Source organism: Neocloeon triangulifer, unplaced genomic scaffold (assembly GCF_031216515.1).
Source record: "Neocloeon triangulifer isolate White Clay Creek 2 clone unplaced genomic scaffold, ASM3121651v1 ptg000012l, whole genome shotgun sequence".
NCBI classification, from domain to species: Eukaryota; Metazoa; Arthropoda; class Insecta; order Ephemeroptera; family Baetidae; genus Neocloeon; species Neocloeon triangulifer.
The window spans coordinates 11,716,321-11,733,547 of NW_026775554.1; the positions used below are offsets into that span (position 1 = coordinate 11,716,321).

The 17,227-nt window shown below is 39.8% G+C and overlaps 1 protein-coding gene across 3 annotated transcripts in view; it reads left to right on the plus strand.

Annotated features, from left to right (window-relative positions):
- Positions 1-17,227, plus strand: part of LOC132197094 (inactive rhomboid protein 1) — a 69,044-nt gene that overhangs the window by 46,093 nt on the left and 5,724 nt on the right. For all 3 annotated transcript variants that reach the window (XM_059620155.1, XM_059620157.1, XM_059620156.1), the window contains 4 exons: positions 6,308-6,641; positions 13,375-13,832; positions 14,175-14,423; positions 16,842-17,195. In XM_059620155.1, coding sequence (XP_059476138.1) covers positions 6,339-6,641; positions 13,375-13,832; positions 14,175-14,423; positions 16,842-17,195 — 1,364 coding nt within the window. In that variant the 5' untranslated portion in view covers positions 6,308-6,338. The remainder of the gene's footprint in view (positions 1-6,307; positions 6,642-13,374; positions 13,833-14,174; positions 14,424-16,841; positions 17,196-17,227) is intronic.

Here is a 17,227-nt window from a genome sequence, read left to right on the forward strand (position 1 = left end):
ACTATTTTATTTTTTGCGTATTTTTTAAATCCACTTTTCAAATTTTCATAAAATAATTTAAATAAGTAGTTGAAAGCGCTCATAAAATACATAAATATTCCCTAATACCAATCTTCATTGATGCAGAAATTTGATTTAAGATTCAAATCAATCATATTCGGATGCACATGTAATCAAATTGAAGGCGTCAAGTGACCGTGAAGCGTTCTATTTTCTTTGCACTCCCACTCGTTCCTTTCAACTAGATTGCCATTGATTTTCCTCCGCAACACAAGCTGCCGGTTTTACTTCGCGCGTGTCGCACACAAACACACTCGGCATCAAACGAGTTGAATTCCCAACTGGGTCAAGGCATGCGTCTTTTTCCAAGTGCAATACCAACTTCCTCCTCCTCTTTTCGCAGCCGCAAAACTGAATGGAAGCTGTGATCTTTAAAGGATTGCTTCAGGGTGCTATTTGTCAGTCCATACGCAGTCACCCACGTAGTGTACTTTTTCCAAGGGAAAAAATGCTCAACACGTGCAACGTTCAAAGCGAGTGCGAAAAACGACAGAGAAGAGTGAATGTTTTTATTCATACATATAAATGAAAGCTTTCGCATGAATTCCGAGGGAGGAAACTCGGATCTCTTACTCGCACTTTTACACCCTTGTAAAACGCGAACATACCACATCCCCCAATGAGTGCGAAAATGGGGTACTTTGCAGAAAGAGGATCTTTTCATCCAGCCGTAAAATATACTCTGCATACTTGTCGCGCCGGCAAAAAAATTGCTTGAAATTCATCGCGCTAACGGATTTATGCTTTTTGCAGCGTCGGCTCCCGTTTTATTCTCCCCACTCAGCAAATGGCCGTTTGTTTATCTTGCGTTCCTCAAGAGTCGTGAAATTTAATAAAACACGCTGTCCTCCTCCGCCTCTTGGGGTGCGTCTTTCCTGGCCAAAAATTACAACAGCAGAGAATTTATTTTTGCTTTGACATTCGAGTCCGTGGAGTATTGAGCCGGAAAGTAAATAAACCGCCTCGGGTACGCCGCTAGCTCGCTGACAATAAGCTGCCCTTGTTAAAAAGCAAATGGAAAAGAAGCAGCGCCAGATTGGCTGCGAGATGAGGCTCGAGTCTTCTGGGGCATTTTGATGAGCGAGACCTTCTTCCACTATACTTTGGTAAAGTATTATCTACTGGAATGGAATTAAGTAAGACTTTGTCTCTCTTGGGAAAGGGTTATTTCAATTTTCCGACCAAATCTCATTTGCTTCTCATTGAAAATGTCTCAACAAGAAGAAATCGGGTCACGCTAATTTGTCTATGAAATAATAAACTGTTTCTTGGTTGAAATAAGCAGATCCATGTTTAAAATGAAAAATGACTGATTTGTAAATTTAGAGTTTCACTCATAGAAAATTGTTAAATATCTGTGTAATTTTAACTTATAGTTATGACGAGAAACATATAAACTACAAGGACTTCTTTTTTTTCTGTATTAATATTAATTTATCTGCTCAGTTTGGCCCATGAGTAAAAAATAAAAATAAAAAAAATTGTTCTCGATATTTGGTATTTTAGGTTGAGGAAATAATTTCATTATATAGCCTTACAAGCTCTTTAGTAGCGCCGGTTTAATGTAAGCCTGGAATTTATTTTCAAGCACTTCTCAGGAAGGTTTCTTTATGTATCAAGAAAATTGGCATTTATTTTGAGTTTAATCAGAGCAAAGAACTTAAGAGCATCACTGTTTCCATGAAAAGCTGTTCGCCATTAAGAAATAATCTTCCAAAGAAGCACGTCTCTAGTGAAAAGTTGCAGGGTTGCCGTTTATAGCAGGGGGTTGTTGGGGCACAAAGCTGCCTGTCAACGCGCGTTTAACAAGTTTTGCATTAATTAATTAGTAGCGATTCCCTGTATCAATCTCGCTCTCGTTCTTCTCTTTGCAAAACACTCCTGAGCTAGAATCGGGGCTTGAAGAACGGAGCCAAATTAATTAGTCAGGACTCTTGCGGCAACACGCCCTTCGCTTCTGCCCAACCCTCGGCACAGGGCAAGGCAGACACGCTCGTGTTGCCAACGGCGATCGATCGGCTGAAAATTCCATCAATTCAGACGTAAAACAATTATCGATCAGCACCAACTTTGTCATCGCCTCGCTCGTGAAACTTCGGCGTCGCCACTCAGGCGACTTAAACTGATTTTGATAAGTTCTCCTAATTAATATTCGCTCGGCTTTTAGTCCAGCCTTTGAATGGTGCCACTTTTAACCCGCGCCGCCACTGACCTCCAGCGAGCGAGCTGCTTTCAGAGTCGGACGAACAAAACGGTCGCATCAAGTGCCGAGCCGAGCCGCCGCCGCTGCTTTTTATCCCCGGCGAAACCACCAAAGAAAATTGCAAAGTGGCTTGGCAAGAGTGGTTCCTTCGTTCTTTCCAAGCGATGCCCGAGTTTATATTATGCAAGGCGTTTTAGATCATAAGGAGACGTGTTTTTTTTTCTGTTTACATCCAAGAGTGAAAGTGTATTTGAATAAAATCTCCGATGCAAGATTTCCCGCCGCCGGGAAAGTGGAACACAAAAGGCAAATAATAATATTGTGTGCAAACACATACGCACATATACATACCCATCGCTAACGGATCAAAGTGGTTGATTGAGGACTGGCAGCAATTTCAAGCACACAAGAAAATTTGTATAAAAACCATGTTTACTCCACGAGGCTCTTCAAAAACAGGCCACATTCCAGTTTCGTTTTGGAATCGATTCTTTTATTTTGTAACTTCTCTTGTATCTAAATAGTTGGACAAAATTAATTAAAAGATAATTTCTAACTTAAGGGATATTGAAAATTTTTACCTAGCTATTTCCCACCCTCTGCAAAGCCTACCTGTGGCAAAATTTGTGAACAAAAACTTAGTCAAACGAGGCTCACTGCGGTGGATGGGGTCTTTTTTCTCTCAGAAGTTTAAGCAAATTTCTTCTGGTAGTGGTGCCATTTTTTCCAAATATTCGTTCATTTGTTTTTTTATTTCCTTTTTAATTTCCTTTTTTGAATAAATTGAATGTAAACAATTTATTTGTAACAATGTGGACAAATAAACAACAATAATAATAAATAATTTGAAAATTCTATGCAAGTAATGCGTTTATTTAAATTATATTTGGTCAAATTTTATAATTATTAATAAATTAAAAAATCGTTTCATAACTAAATAATGGTTTAATTTTCCACAGACAAAAATAAATGAATCAATAACAAATTTAAATTACCTTGTGATTTGTTTATTTGTACACAGATAAAAATTTGTCAACAATTTTAGGTCAAGCATGGGGAATAATATCCGTTTTTCAGATGAGATTGAAACTAGAATTACAGCTGTTTTTTAACAGATTGATTTCGCAACCACTGCAAAGCATTTCAAGCGGTTTCCAAAACGCAACAAAACTCCCTTTCAGCGTTAGTTTGCAAACGAAGGGTGTGTGTGGGTATTGGTTTCACTCAACTTCAAAGGCCATCGAGTTCGGCGACCGCAAAATTCTCGTGACGGCCATTGCGTCCGGAACGCCATCACGGGGGTAGCAACCGGTCGTGAACGTCGACTCGGTCGGATTGGAGCGAAACAATAACAATTCAATTAAGCTAATACGCGGCGCAGGAATAATGAAGCGCTCGGCATGATTGATTGCAAGAGTGCTTTGAGCATCCCTGAAACTTTGTTCCCTCGGCACGTTGTTTTGGGCCGATGTCGAAAAGTGCGAGTTTCTCCCTGCAAAAACTAATTTTCCGTGAAGCTCCTCTTATTAAGGATAATCGCTTTATGCGAATTAACCCAGGATTAAAGCTGTCTGCGTTCATCCGCGCGCGGGCCCAACTCGCAGGATTAAAGGGCCGCAGGTATTGAGAGTTATTATTTTCCACCCCGCTGCCTCTGCCCGCTCTTTTCGCGTTCGCTCCACGTGCCAATTGAATTACGACGCGCCCCCCGAACGCTGCCAGGCGAGGGGTTGTGCGAATTTCAAACGACGGACACGTTTCAACACGCGCTCTTGCACTAATTGCGCTTTTAACGAGCCATGAGCATCGCAGGCCGGTGTAAACTGAACACTTCTGAGAAATTTGTTGGTTTATATTGGTTTAGGACAGTATCACGTGTCAGTTAACTCTCAAATAAGAGCTTACAACATTGTGTATAGCTTAATTCGTGTGAAAACAGAGATTGAGACAAACTTTGGTTTCTGAGAATTAAACCCTTGGCAATTACATAGTTGAATAATAGCATTAAAATACATAAAACAAAATAAATAAATAAAAAACAGACCCAATCATCTTTCAATAGGAAAATATACGAACTTATTTTAATCTTTTGTATATTTGAATGAGAAATAGACTATCAAAAAATTTTGATGCTTAAAAACCAATCGAGGAATCAAATTTTATCTTCAGAGAAGAGTTTCTTAGCAAAGAAAACTTAAACAATTTTGACTCAATCAAAATTGTGTACAAGTCCGTTTCCCTTACATGATATTCGCAAAATAATTTTTCGCATTAAGAAATTGATTAACAGCAGAAAAAACTGCAAAAAAATATTCTCCGGGATTTATTCTTTTCAAAGCAAATTAGATAAGTTTTAAATGAAAATTTGGTTTTTGTTATGAAGTTCTGAAGTCAAATTGATAATTCTGTTGCTTACTCGTTTACAATTTTTGAACTTGCGACGACCTTTCATCGAATAATGAAAATTTTGTTATTTAATAAAGTAGAATTATTTATTCAACAATGCATTAATTGGAAATGGAGCTGCGAATATTCTGTTAACAGTAAATTACACTCGAACTTTCAGCAGCAACTCGATTCCTGTAGCCCAGAGCAGCGGCTCGAAATCCAATTACCCTCTGCTCTGCAACCTGATAAGCGCAAACTCGATTGTTTCTCGCACTAGCAGCAGCACAGAATCTCATTCGCGACGAGACATTCATCGGAGCCCTCGGCCGGAATGCTGAAGAACAAGCATTATTTGAAATGTCGATACCACTGTACACAATTTTATGCCTCTTGAAGCTCGGTCGTCAAATAAAAATTTGACCCGATTCCAAGCGCTATATTGCAAAATGACAAGCGGATTGCGAAAATTAGAAAAAATAAACAGTGTATGTGATGAAATTAACCGACTTCGGGAAAACTCGATTTTGCTGCATGCTAATTGAAATGCTGCGCGCAATTTTGATGGAAATGCAGCGAATTAAGGTCGTGGCCGTTGTTTGCATCAGCATCATAAATTTGCTCAATCCGCCTCAAATCCTGCATCACGTGCCGAGTATGGAGGAGTGGGAGTACGTTTAGTACACATCAAGCCAGCGTCACTCATCTTTTATTTATTCAAATTGTAATTCAGCGCGGCATTGTGGCCTTAATCAGCAGATGCATGCAGTGTGCTGAGTGCGTTGACTCGGACCGGGATACCGGGACGGGTCTCTCTTTCCCTCTCAACCAAATTTTCTTTCATGTTTACGGCCTCCGATGTGTCTCGCTGCTACCTCTTCTTGCACACGCCCCACAGATAGCGAGAAGTTGAGAGTCACGTTTGTCTGGCTTTTGGGCCGACGGACGAGTCTCGTGTGCCTCTTAACACGGTATCATGCTAAAAAATCTTGCATTATTCATGCAACATGCAAATTATTTCAACCTGGAAACACGAGCGCGTAGCCCGCCCACCGGGCCGCCCCTAACCAACAAATTAGCCAAGAACACACACACACACACCACCGCCAACTTTTTGCCGTCGCCGCGCACTCTTTTTGCTAAATTATGCAACCGGCTTGTCAGAGGTGCCGGGTTGCATACAACCACTGACGAGCTTTGTTTAGATGAAATTTATTTATGCTGCTGCGTTTCCGGCACTGTTTCGGCTATGCTTTCATCAAGACTCAGTTTTTACTCACGCTTGAGAGCTGAAAGTAATTAAAAGCCCTCTTTTAAACCAAAACTTTTCAAATCTTCTCCGAACTTTGCTGATGTTTCTTTTAATCATCTCTTTCTTTGAACAGGATTTATTCTCAAGGCGTTCCTTAACTTGAATGAAGCTATATTTATTTTCATTCACAAGTTTTGTTTTAATCAAATATTTTGGAAGAGATCCACACTTGACATTAATTTTATTAAATTTAAAATGGATATAAAATATTGATATAGGATCATTTTGCTTTTTAATCTTCAAGGAAGTTTTAAATTTTCAATATTTGTATTCTTGAAAGAAAAAAATGTTACTGTCGCTTGCTTTTGCAACCACATTGCTAAAGAATTGTTTTTCTTGGTTCGCAGATGTCCTGACAGTGGGCCGGGGGCGTGTGGCATGACATCGGTGCCTGACGGGCAGAACCAAGACTACCGCCGACTGCTCGCCCTCCGCACTTCCGGCGCCACGCCACCTCCGTCAGAAAGGTTTCTGCCCATAGCTCCCGCGCCACCCCCGGTCAATGTCCAGTCGCAGCAGCCACCCCAGCCTTCGTCGGCCTCGGCCCAGGGCGCGGCGTCGACCGGCGGCCACATCACCTCCGTCGGCGACGCGTACATGAGGCGCGAGGCGCCGCCGCCCAGTTCTTCCTACCACTACCGCCTGCCCCCTCATGTCGCCGCAGCCTACCAGGTTAACCAGGTACGATGCATTTTTATTCACATTCCTAACCATGAAAATTAAAAAATATAGTTTGGTAGCAAGATTCAATTGAAAATAATTATACCATGGCAAAATGAATGTCCATTGTTAAATTAATTGTTTTATTTTGTAGTCACATGGGTCTCGCAATCAGTTTATAAAATTCTTTAAAGTAAGAAAAATCTGAAGGCAACGAAATTAGCTCAAACTGGCTCAAACATAATTTTTAATTAACCGAATAGATAATTATGTGATTTTTACATTAAAACAATAAAAACAATAAGTTTAAATTAAGTGAAGGATTTTTAAATAAAAATTGAATAAATAATTAATTAATAATATATTTATATTGAAAATTGGCAAATTATAAAAAAAAAACGGAGACTGGGAAGTTCAATAGAATAATGCAGCTTGCCTCCGTTTATAATGTGCTGTCAGCTTCTTTCTGCAGCGCCGTTTTTGCGAAAAGCTTCTCCCTCAAATTTACATCACAATTTCAAAAATTTGTGGCAGCCACGCCAACGCAACGCATAATTTCATTGCGACGTCAACGTCCACTTATCATCGCGGAAGGGTTCCTCGAATGGCAAAGGAAAATATAACGCTCCAAGGAGGAGCGCATTCCTGTCTGTATTCCAGGAAGCCCAAAATGTTTGCATTCTCATTGCTCAAATTAACATGGCATTTCCCAGAATCATTTATTTACAGCAAAAATTCTCCTTTTAATGGCATAATGTGTGAAAATGATAAATTAAAAAATTAATTTCAAATTAAGTTTAAAATCAAAATAATATCAAAATCTTTCAATTAAATTTTAATTGCGACTAAATTTTTTTAAATCTTAAAACCACACCCTCATGTTCGTTTTAGTTCCCATATTCTGCACCGGCCTTTTACCACACACATCCCATATGTTTGGCTTTGGATTCTCAAAGTATTTCGCCGGAGCAAAACTCACACAACAGTCATAATTCACAAACAAACAAACGCAGCGAGCGCCAAACGAGCCACGGTCGGTTCATTAGCCCTTGCAGCACTCGCGCAGCGATAAATCAATAACTTTAAGCGCGTCGTGGGAATCGAAATGGAGCGGACACGCATGGAAATTGTAGCGAAATAAATTAAATTATGGCGGCCGAAAACGAAAAAGGTCAACGGCTCGCATCCTGCACACGCGGATATCACACGAACTGCGGGCTATGCGGTCTCTCACTCTCTCGCGCGTAGAAACCGCCACGGGAAAGCCCTGTCAATAATAAATCGAAGCTAAGTAACTTTTGCAATAAGTTTGCGCAGCCGTTGTTAATGAAATACGACCGCAGAGAGGAGTGCATTGGACGTGAGTGCGCATAGCCCTTACGTGTTTTGCGGTGCCTTTGAAGTCAGAGGGCGCTTTCACCCTTTCGTACACACATTCAATAATAGGAGACCTGCAGGAATCAATGATTCCCGAACAATGGAAAGCCGCTGACGGATAATGTGCCGTAATGGCAGGAAATTGGGATCCGATTTTGTTGCTGCGGAGAATCTTCCTTTGGCTCGCGGCATCATTTTTGCTCCTTTTTGCGGTCGTCATGTGCGGAATAACAAAATCGGCGACGACACTATAGGATTTTGCTCGTCTCAAGGAAAATAGCGGACAATGATTTTCGTCCGATTGCGTTCATTGTTCAATACTTGGCGTATTGCGGCTTTTCGGCTTAAGCTCTAAAATTGGAACAGGAAATAATCCCAAGTGGAAGGAAATACAAGAAGATTTTGAGAGCATCAAAAGGAATTTGATTTATAGCTTAAATTATTCTTCTTTATTATCACATTATAATAAATATAAAGATAAAATATAAATAATTTTAAATTTTGTTAGCGTTTAAGATCTTATTTTTGTTTGTCATTTTTTTTTTTAAATTTGTTCTTGCTTCTAAAATAGAGTTGCAGACCGTGAGCAAAACTGTTAGAGCCGTATTGTTTTTTAATTTAATTTATTATTTTATCCATTCCATAAACATTCATGAATACATTTTGCAAAAAAACTATACATAAAAAGTACAGAAAAAGCTGAAAATACAAGGTGGATAAAAAAATACGAGAGCAAACCCCATTTTCTTCACATCCAATGATCGTCTACTTGACTTGAGTGCCAATTTCTTCCCAAAAATAAACTTATAACAAAATTTAATGAAATTTACCAGATTTATAATCTAGCTGGTTTCTTTTAACATAGTTTATGGGTCACAAGTTTAATGTTTTAATTTATTGATTGATTTAATTACGCAAGGGGCTCTGGGCTCTCGCAAATTCCCCTGAGGTGCTTTGAATTTTACAATTAACAAACAGAAATTCAACCAGGAAAACAAAGTGATATATTTTTACAAGCATTCCAGGAAACAGAGCCAGTGTTGAAACACCCAAGGCGATTGGCTGCTATATGTAACCATCGCATCAAGGGATAAAGTTTCATCCTGTACGTCAAAAAGGGAAATCAATATAGGCCCTCTCGAGGGAAAAGCAATTTGCTGTTCAACGCATTGGGAAAATTCTGAGAATTTGAAATTGCTCCGCACGGTTGGCAAAATATTTTCAGAAATTTGTGGCAGGAAAACGTCGTATTTCAAAATTATACCAGGGGGGCACTTTTATTGCGGCGACGCATGAAATGCAGCTATGCGCGCTAAATTAACATGTTGCCAGGCAAGCTGTAGCACCAAAAAGCCGTTTCCAAAAATTGCACGCGTGTGTGTATTGGAGCTGGGGATCGATCGCGACGAAGCTTTGAGAGAAATAAAGGAACGGCAGCCGTGTGGTGTGCGAGAGGGGCCGTTATTGTTGTGTGGGCAACAGATTGGTGAATGACGAGAATGAGAGAGACCAATTTCGATAGGCCTGCACACACGACGGCCGCCTGTGTAATTTGCAATGTATGTGCGAGCGAGCGCACAATGGTATGCTGTGAATTCAAATTGTAGTTCGGGAGATGTTGATGTTATTTGGCCAAATGCTTTTCCTGCTTAATATTGACCCTTTCGGCGACGAAAACGCGCCTGTATTCTGTATTCTCTCTTCGCAAACACGCATATGCATGAATGCAAAGCTCGAAAGCAGCGTCGTCTCAATTCAACTAACGTTTATCATAAAAAATAGATATCCTTTGTCTTTTTGTTTCAAGAGAAATAAAATAAATTGTTTTTATTCTGCGAATCAAGAGAATTTTAATCCGGTATTTGCTTAATTATTTAGCTCCATGATTGTTAATTCATATATTAAAGAGGAACAAAGTATAACTTGAAATCTTTGACAATTTGATTTTTGAATCTTTAAATAAAAAAAAACAGCATACGCTGACATCCACTTTCTGATAGAGAGAATGTATAAAATTAACATTGGGGAAAATAGTTTTATCGGTGTTAATAAAAATTGTGTGGTTCAATTTTGTAAATAGTCTGATATATTAGCTACATAATGTTAGCTGATTAGAAATTTATTAGAAATTCTTATTCCAAATTCATTTAAATTTTGCAAAAATACAAAATTACCTCACAACACAACGAATAGCTTGAAATGCGTTAACAGTATTCAAAACTCTCATAACAATATCTGTCCCAGGATTTTTATAATCATAAAATTAAGTAATTGTATATATATTTATGCGTATTTATATTTTTGCGTAAGTTGAAAGTATAATCAATGTTTTGAGTGTTAATCCTTGTGTAATTCGTTTCAATCGTTCGCATTACATGAATTTTTATTTCTGTCCAGTCCGGTGCAGATATAGAATATTACGTTGACGCGCCAGAACTAATTACAATGTTATTTATGTAAACACGTCAAGTTTAAACCGGCCGTGTTGTCAGTCGTAAACGCAACGCCAGCTACAATATCACGCAAACAAATCTAAAAAGGTAATTATTTTTAATAACCCTCCGAAATTAAGCCTCTCCCCTTCCTTGGTGCGCCTCTGGTCGGGGGGTGAATTATAATTATCTGGCAACATTTTTCATGCCGAGGGGTTGAGAAATATACGAGCAATTATCACCCTCATTCGTGCAGTGCGTGGGTTGACGTCGAAAGATGCAAATTCAATTACTCAACACGCACTGCTCCTCTTAAAATTGACTGTGGCCGCTTGATGTCGGCGTCGCGTTTGCAAATGGGTGTCATGTAATTACTCAGGCACCCAGTCACGTCGCCTGCCACTTATGATTTATCGCCGGGCCTTGCGATCAATTACTTTTTCTATAAATCATCCCGTGTGCAGCATCTTCATAATGGATGGAGAAAGAAACTGGCCACAATTAAGGCCGCAAGCCTGGCCAGGGCTCAACGTGAAATAAATCACGTTTCCTTAATGCCGTGTGCTGCTTTTAAGGTGTACGAAAGTTCCGTCTCACCCCTTTTATCGTGCATGCGATTGAATAAAATCTAGAGTGAAAGCGAGCAATTTTTTTCTGTGCATAATGCTTTTTGCCACTTTTCTCGATCTCTTTTTCTCTTGCTTTGAGAGTGGAAAGAGAAATTTCGCGAAAATTAAATAAAATCTCCCTTCGTTGCTTGAAAATGTGATCGCCTTTGTGTCGCGCGATTGTTGTAGAGAGAGACTGATTTTTTGCGACGGTCGAAAGTTTGTGAAAGGAAGAGACGGGCATTTATTCTTTCATCAAAATTCCTATTGGCTTTTCGCATCGGCAATCGATGGAATTGTCTGATTTCGTGCAAAAGCGAAGTCATTTTTGTTCCTCAAAAGTCCTGAATTACATCCCAATTCTTTATTGTGTTTCATCATTGTTCGTTGCTGCTCAAAAGTTTCCTGAAGATATTGAATGAAGAAAAGTGAAAAATTCAAAGGAAATTACCACAACTGATTGTTCTGAATATTTCAGAGAAAAATAATATAATGAACAAGTAAATAAAATATTTTTTTTATACTAATAGCTGAAATTAGTTCCTGTTTTAACATAAATACTGCAAACCTTTGACACATTGTCTTTTTAATTGTGTGAAAATTTTCAAAGAAGGAGCCAGGAAATCATGAAAGTAGCAATGTATTTTGTAAATTATTTAAAATTTTAATATTTAATTTTTATTTATTTCAAAATATATTTGATTTTGAACTTGGCAAATCCATAGAATTTTACGGTTCCAGTAAATGTTTCAATCAAAGATTATAATTAATTAAATAATTAATATATAAAAAATAAAAGCTACTTTTAGATGTCTTTTATGCACCCAATAAACTTCAAATAAAACGAAAAAAACCAACTAATTATTTATATTTAAATTTATTAATACTCACTAGCTATCTTAATATGAAACTGAAAAGGGCAATAAATTTCTGGAAGGCGAGCACAAAAAAAGTTTAGGAAATAGCGAATAATTTATGTACATTTTCTTTTGACGGAAGGAGAAAGAAAGAGGCCAAAAAAGTGGAGAAACGCACAAAAAGGGGCTGACGCATACTACAAAAGAGTGCGGCCAAATTTTATTAACTGCTGCGAGCGAGCTGGCAAAAGTTGATTCCGCAACTCTCTCTCGCACGTCAGCGGGGAGCGGCAGTGACAGTTTGCATCAACGTGTGGAATTTACTTCCAGAAGCGAAACTTTGCTATCGCATTCGGCATCTCTCCCCCGAATGTGTGTGCAACTGTAGTACCCAAAAAGTTGGAAAATATGACATGCCTTTGCGTCGTAAAAAAAAAAAAAAAAAAATCGCACCACGCAGCGACGGGTCCTTTCTTGCGCACCATTTATTTATTCTCTAGTAATTTGTAAAATGACGAGAGACGAATCAGACGAACGCGCGCAGCATAAGTCGACCCCCATTAGTCGAGGGGGACCGTTCGATTTTTTCCACTCGACTGCAAATAATCATGCTCGTTCTGATTATTATCATGAGCTGCTTTTCCGTTCTCCCTGCTCCTCTAATGTGCCAAGGGAAGCATTAATAACTAAGGCAATTGCAAACGCTATTCGTGTCAACTTTGGCCGACTGACTGCCGGTGCTCTTCCGTCGTCCCTCCTTGCCCTGCTGCTCCAATTATGGCAGCTCGGGATGGCAAGTCACTGCTTTTCCTCCTCCGTTGGGAACAAACCGAGCGCCAACCTTGCTTTTATGCAGGTCTGCTGCCGAGGGAATGAGAGTGAAATCTGACCTTAATTAATTTTCCTGTTTGCTAAGTTGGCAAAGATTCTGCTTAAGAGTTGAAGAGATGTTGCCAGAAAAATTAAGCAAGATTCCAAACGCAATTAAAAGTTTTAAGGGGGCAATTTCTCGTTTAATTTAAAGATTGTCACCAGGTCAAGGTCAAATTACAAAGCATTTCTTTCAACATTCAAAACATCGGAAAACAATTTATAATTAGGAAAGTAGAGTAAATTTCGATTTAAGTGCCTTGTTCATTATGGATTAATTTTAATTACTTCAATTAACTAATGGTGTTAAAATTATTTTAAAAACATTGTAATCAGCATTAAAACATTTTGATTTTATCTACTTTGGAAAATTCATCTTTTCTTTTATGGTACTTTTAGATTTTCCATGATTTAAAAAAGAAGCTGTTGACAATTTCTCTTACACTCTTTTGGATTTTTTTTATAAAATGTTTTTATAAATATTGAAATTGTTGCAATGATACAGACTAGGTTGTTTTAAAAATAACATATTATTGAAAAATATAATTCTAATAAATCTGAGCTTACATTTGAAGTCTAATTAATTTTTTTCCGATTAAATTTGTTTCAGAATTATGATTGCGGAGGGTCGAGTAGCAGCTCGGGCAGCGGTCGGTCGCTGCCCCATGTGCCTGCCGACTACCTGTCGGCCTCGCACTACCACCCTGCGGCGCACTCGAGCCACTACCACCATCCACACTACAACACCATCTCGCATTCGAGCCACCACCACGGCTCGATGCACCACCATCCGCACCACCGCTCGCCGCACCACCACCACCCTGAGTACCGCCGCCACCTGAGCACGTCGCAATGCCCTGGCGCCAACTACCTGCGCCACAGCTCCCGCAGCGCCCGTCTCGAGGAGTTGCTCAACTCGTCGGCCGCCAACTCGAGGGTCCCAAGCCCTCGTCTCCCGCCTACCCCGAGCACCCCGAGGACCACGCCGCCCCTGCAGACTCGCTCATTGCCGTCCAACGACTCACTCGTGGACGCGCCGGCACTTGTAGAAACCAGGACGTCCCGCAGGTAAGATTTTAAAAGTTTCTCCGGAGCTTCATTTTTATTATTTTATTATTGGTGTTTGTAAACCTGATGTTTAAAAAAAACGATGAAAAGTGTGTTATTCATTATATTAAAAAATAATAAAATTACTAGTGGAAAGGTTACAACTCTTCATTGGTTATAAATTGTTATTTTTTTTTTAATTTATGGTGATTTTTTTTTTATTAATTAACAACGACGTGCTCAGCAATTTTCATTGTGTATATTCACGAAGTCGTAAAAAGTTAAATTTGAATTTTTTTTTTGCTTTACCAATTTTTGTAATATTAAATATTCAATTTTCAACATTTCCATTCTTTTTTATAGGTACCAACAGCAGGCTGTATTAGAGCAGCAGCAGCAACAACAGCAGCAACAACAACAACAGGCCAACTCGCGATTGTACCAAGACCCAAGCCCTGTGCCCTCACAACAGTCCTCCAGATCGTACCAATCGCAACAGCAGACGCAGGACTCGTCATCCAACCTGTCGAGCGCAGTGCAGCCGTCGAGACCAGAATCGAGGTGTTCAATTAGTAGTGTGGCTGGAAGTGCGTCTGCGTTGCCCTTGGCCTGGTAAGACTCGCAATCAGTTAAAACAGTATTTCATAGAGTTTAATTCTCACATCTTTTTTTATCGTTATATATTATGTACTTCATTAATTGATGATAAAAAATTTTATTTGAGTCTAGTGACACAGATTTCGACACACAACAGCGTGAACTACATTTCACGCAGAAAAAGATTAACAAATTATTTATGAAAGAGGAGGCGTTTGAAATAACTAGGACGGAAAGAATGTTCATGCATTAGAGAGCGCGACGAGGCGCGCGCTGGCTTTTTATGAGCTGCCGCCGGCCGGGTAATGGCAGGCTGCGCTTCTCGTCGGAAAGACGCGGGCTAACTGGAGGAGACACACACAGACCAATAAATCCGCCCTGCCGTACATGAAATATAAATTACAGAGCTGCAAAAAGTGGCAGCCGTGTGGCGTTGCGAATGACACACCAAGGCCGCGCGTTTGTGCACTGGATTATTTTCAATTGAGTCCTTTCTATGTGGATTTCCCCACTGCGCAGTCGGTATTCACGGACATCGCATGACTAATACAAATGATTACTTTGAATTCTTGCTCGAGTCCTTCAAAATAAAATTGAGCATCAGAAAAATTTCAAATTTTTAATTCAAAATAAATTCATTGAATTAATAATTTAAATTTTGAAAATTAATGTAACTTTATAAACTTCTTTTTTTTTTTTTTTTTTTTTTTGCTGCCCCTGACAAAAATATTAGCATTGTTTGCAGCAGTTTAAAATATATTTTATGTACCTATATAGCTCGATATTTTCGTCGCAGGTATTCCAATAAGCGCGGCGCACGTCTCTCTAGTCTGCGTGTCATCGCACCTTGTAATGGTTATGCAGCCGGGTTGTCACTCAAGCTGCACAGGTTGCCTATTTTCTCTTGGCTCAGGAACGTGCGAGAGTCTCTCTCTCTCTCTCTCTGGAATTTTTGTTTCTCACTCTGCGCTTGATAAGCTATGAAATTGCTTCAGGGCGAGTGTGTGTCAAGAAATTTAATCTTAATATGCAATTTTCTTCGCACGATCGTTCTTCTTCCTCGAGAGACGCTAATGGCAGTTATGATGACATTTTAATCTCCTACCATTATGCATCACTTTTATGCATCAAATTTGCTAAATAGATGCTATATAGCAGCTTTTTTCACACTCCCTAGTTTCACACAAAACATAATTTGCTGAGGGTTTTGCGACCGCATTTCTCTCAGCGAGGTGCTCTTATTTCTCGCGGCCGTTCATTAATTTCACAGGTTTCCCGCACAATGCACCGGCCCTAATTAATTCTCACGGTGACGTAGCCGAGAGAGAGAGAGACGAGTGATGATGCTGCTGCACGCATTTAGTTAATGAGAAATGGAACCGATCGATTTTTGTTGGTGCAAAAAGTTTTTGTCTTTTGATCCAAAACATTTTTATCTTGCGTTTCCTGAGAGGGCAGGTAGCACGGTTGGAGAGAACGTCTCAATTTAACGCTCCAAGGCCGTTGCGAAATTTCCTCATGAGCAAAGGTGTCGCCCTCAAGTAATGCGCGCCATTACAATTTTATTCATTTTTCTGTATAGACGTGCACAAAACTAGCTCTTGAGCCTTGTCGCCTCTCTCGCATTCGCACGGTTAAATCCAGCATAAAAGCTTGGCTGATAATAATGACTCGGTGTGTGCGAGAGCGAGTTTCCCATCCAACAACCTCCCTTATTTCACTCCGCCCCGCAGTAATCGATCAGGGAAAACTCGAGCGACGACCTTTTTTACCCCAGTGACGGCAGCGCTGCTGACACCTAGCGGCGAACCCTAGCGAATTCTCAAACTGCCGCGCGTTCTCCGACTTCTCCGTTCTCCACACCACACCAACACCACCGCCGCGCACCTGCCGTACCACTTGCATTCCGGGGGGTTGTTTTCTTTATTGGGACTGGTGGCTCAAAATTAACGCTGCTTCAAAATATTCAGCTGCAGCCTGCAGCTACCCAAATTTGCAAATTCGCATTGCTGTGGTTTACTATAGTACAAAGTCCCATGGAGTAAGTTTTTTGTTTATGTTTATTTTATGTACATAAATGTACAATGACTCTAGTTTTGTGCAAAGTCTGCTTTAGTACACTTATTATAAAAATGAATTTATGGAATATATTATAATAATTTTAAACAAACTTATACTTAATTCTTTAGTAGACAAAATATACTAAAAATTCCGAGACATCATAGTTTCATAAAAAAATGACTATCATTAGACATTCCAAAAAATTATGCGATTTAAAATTTCTTCAAAATGTTTGCACATTCATACCATATGAAAAAAATAGATATCATATATTGTCCGCATTCTTCATTTTCTCTCCACAAGAAATTTACTGATCAAATGTGAAATTTCATAGATTTACTCATGATTTTTTTTGCCATTATTTCCTTGCAGGCGGAATGCAGTGTCATCTGCTGCCGCGGCTGCCTCCACATCAGTGCCTCCCTGCACTCCACCTGGTACATCCCCTTCAGGACAAGCCACCCCAGCCTCCCCAGGCTCCAGTTCCTCTCCGTCTGCCTCCGCGGCCTCCAGCACAGCCTCCTGTTCTTCTCAAACATGCTCCTCCGTCTCTTCGGTGTCCTCGGCCGCCTCAACAAATCCTGCCACGACCACCTCGTCACTTGCGCCGAGTCCGCCTCAAAACCCGACAACTACCCCTCCTGTTCCTTCCTCACCCATTGAGAGCACAACAGCAGACACCCCACGAGTGGCGCGGGCTGTTACAAGAACTGAAACAATCAAAAAGTATACATTTTTCAAATAATCCAAAATATCTA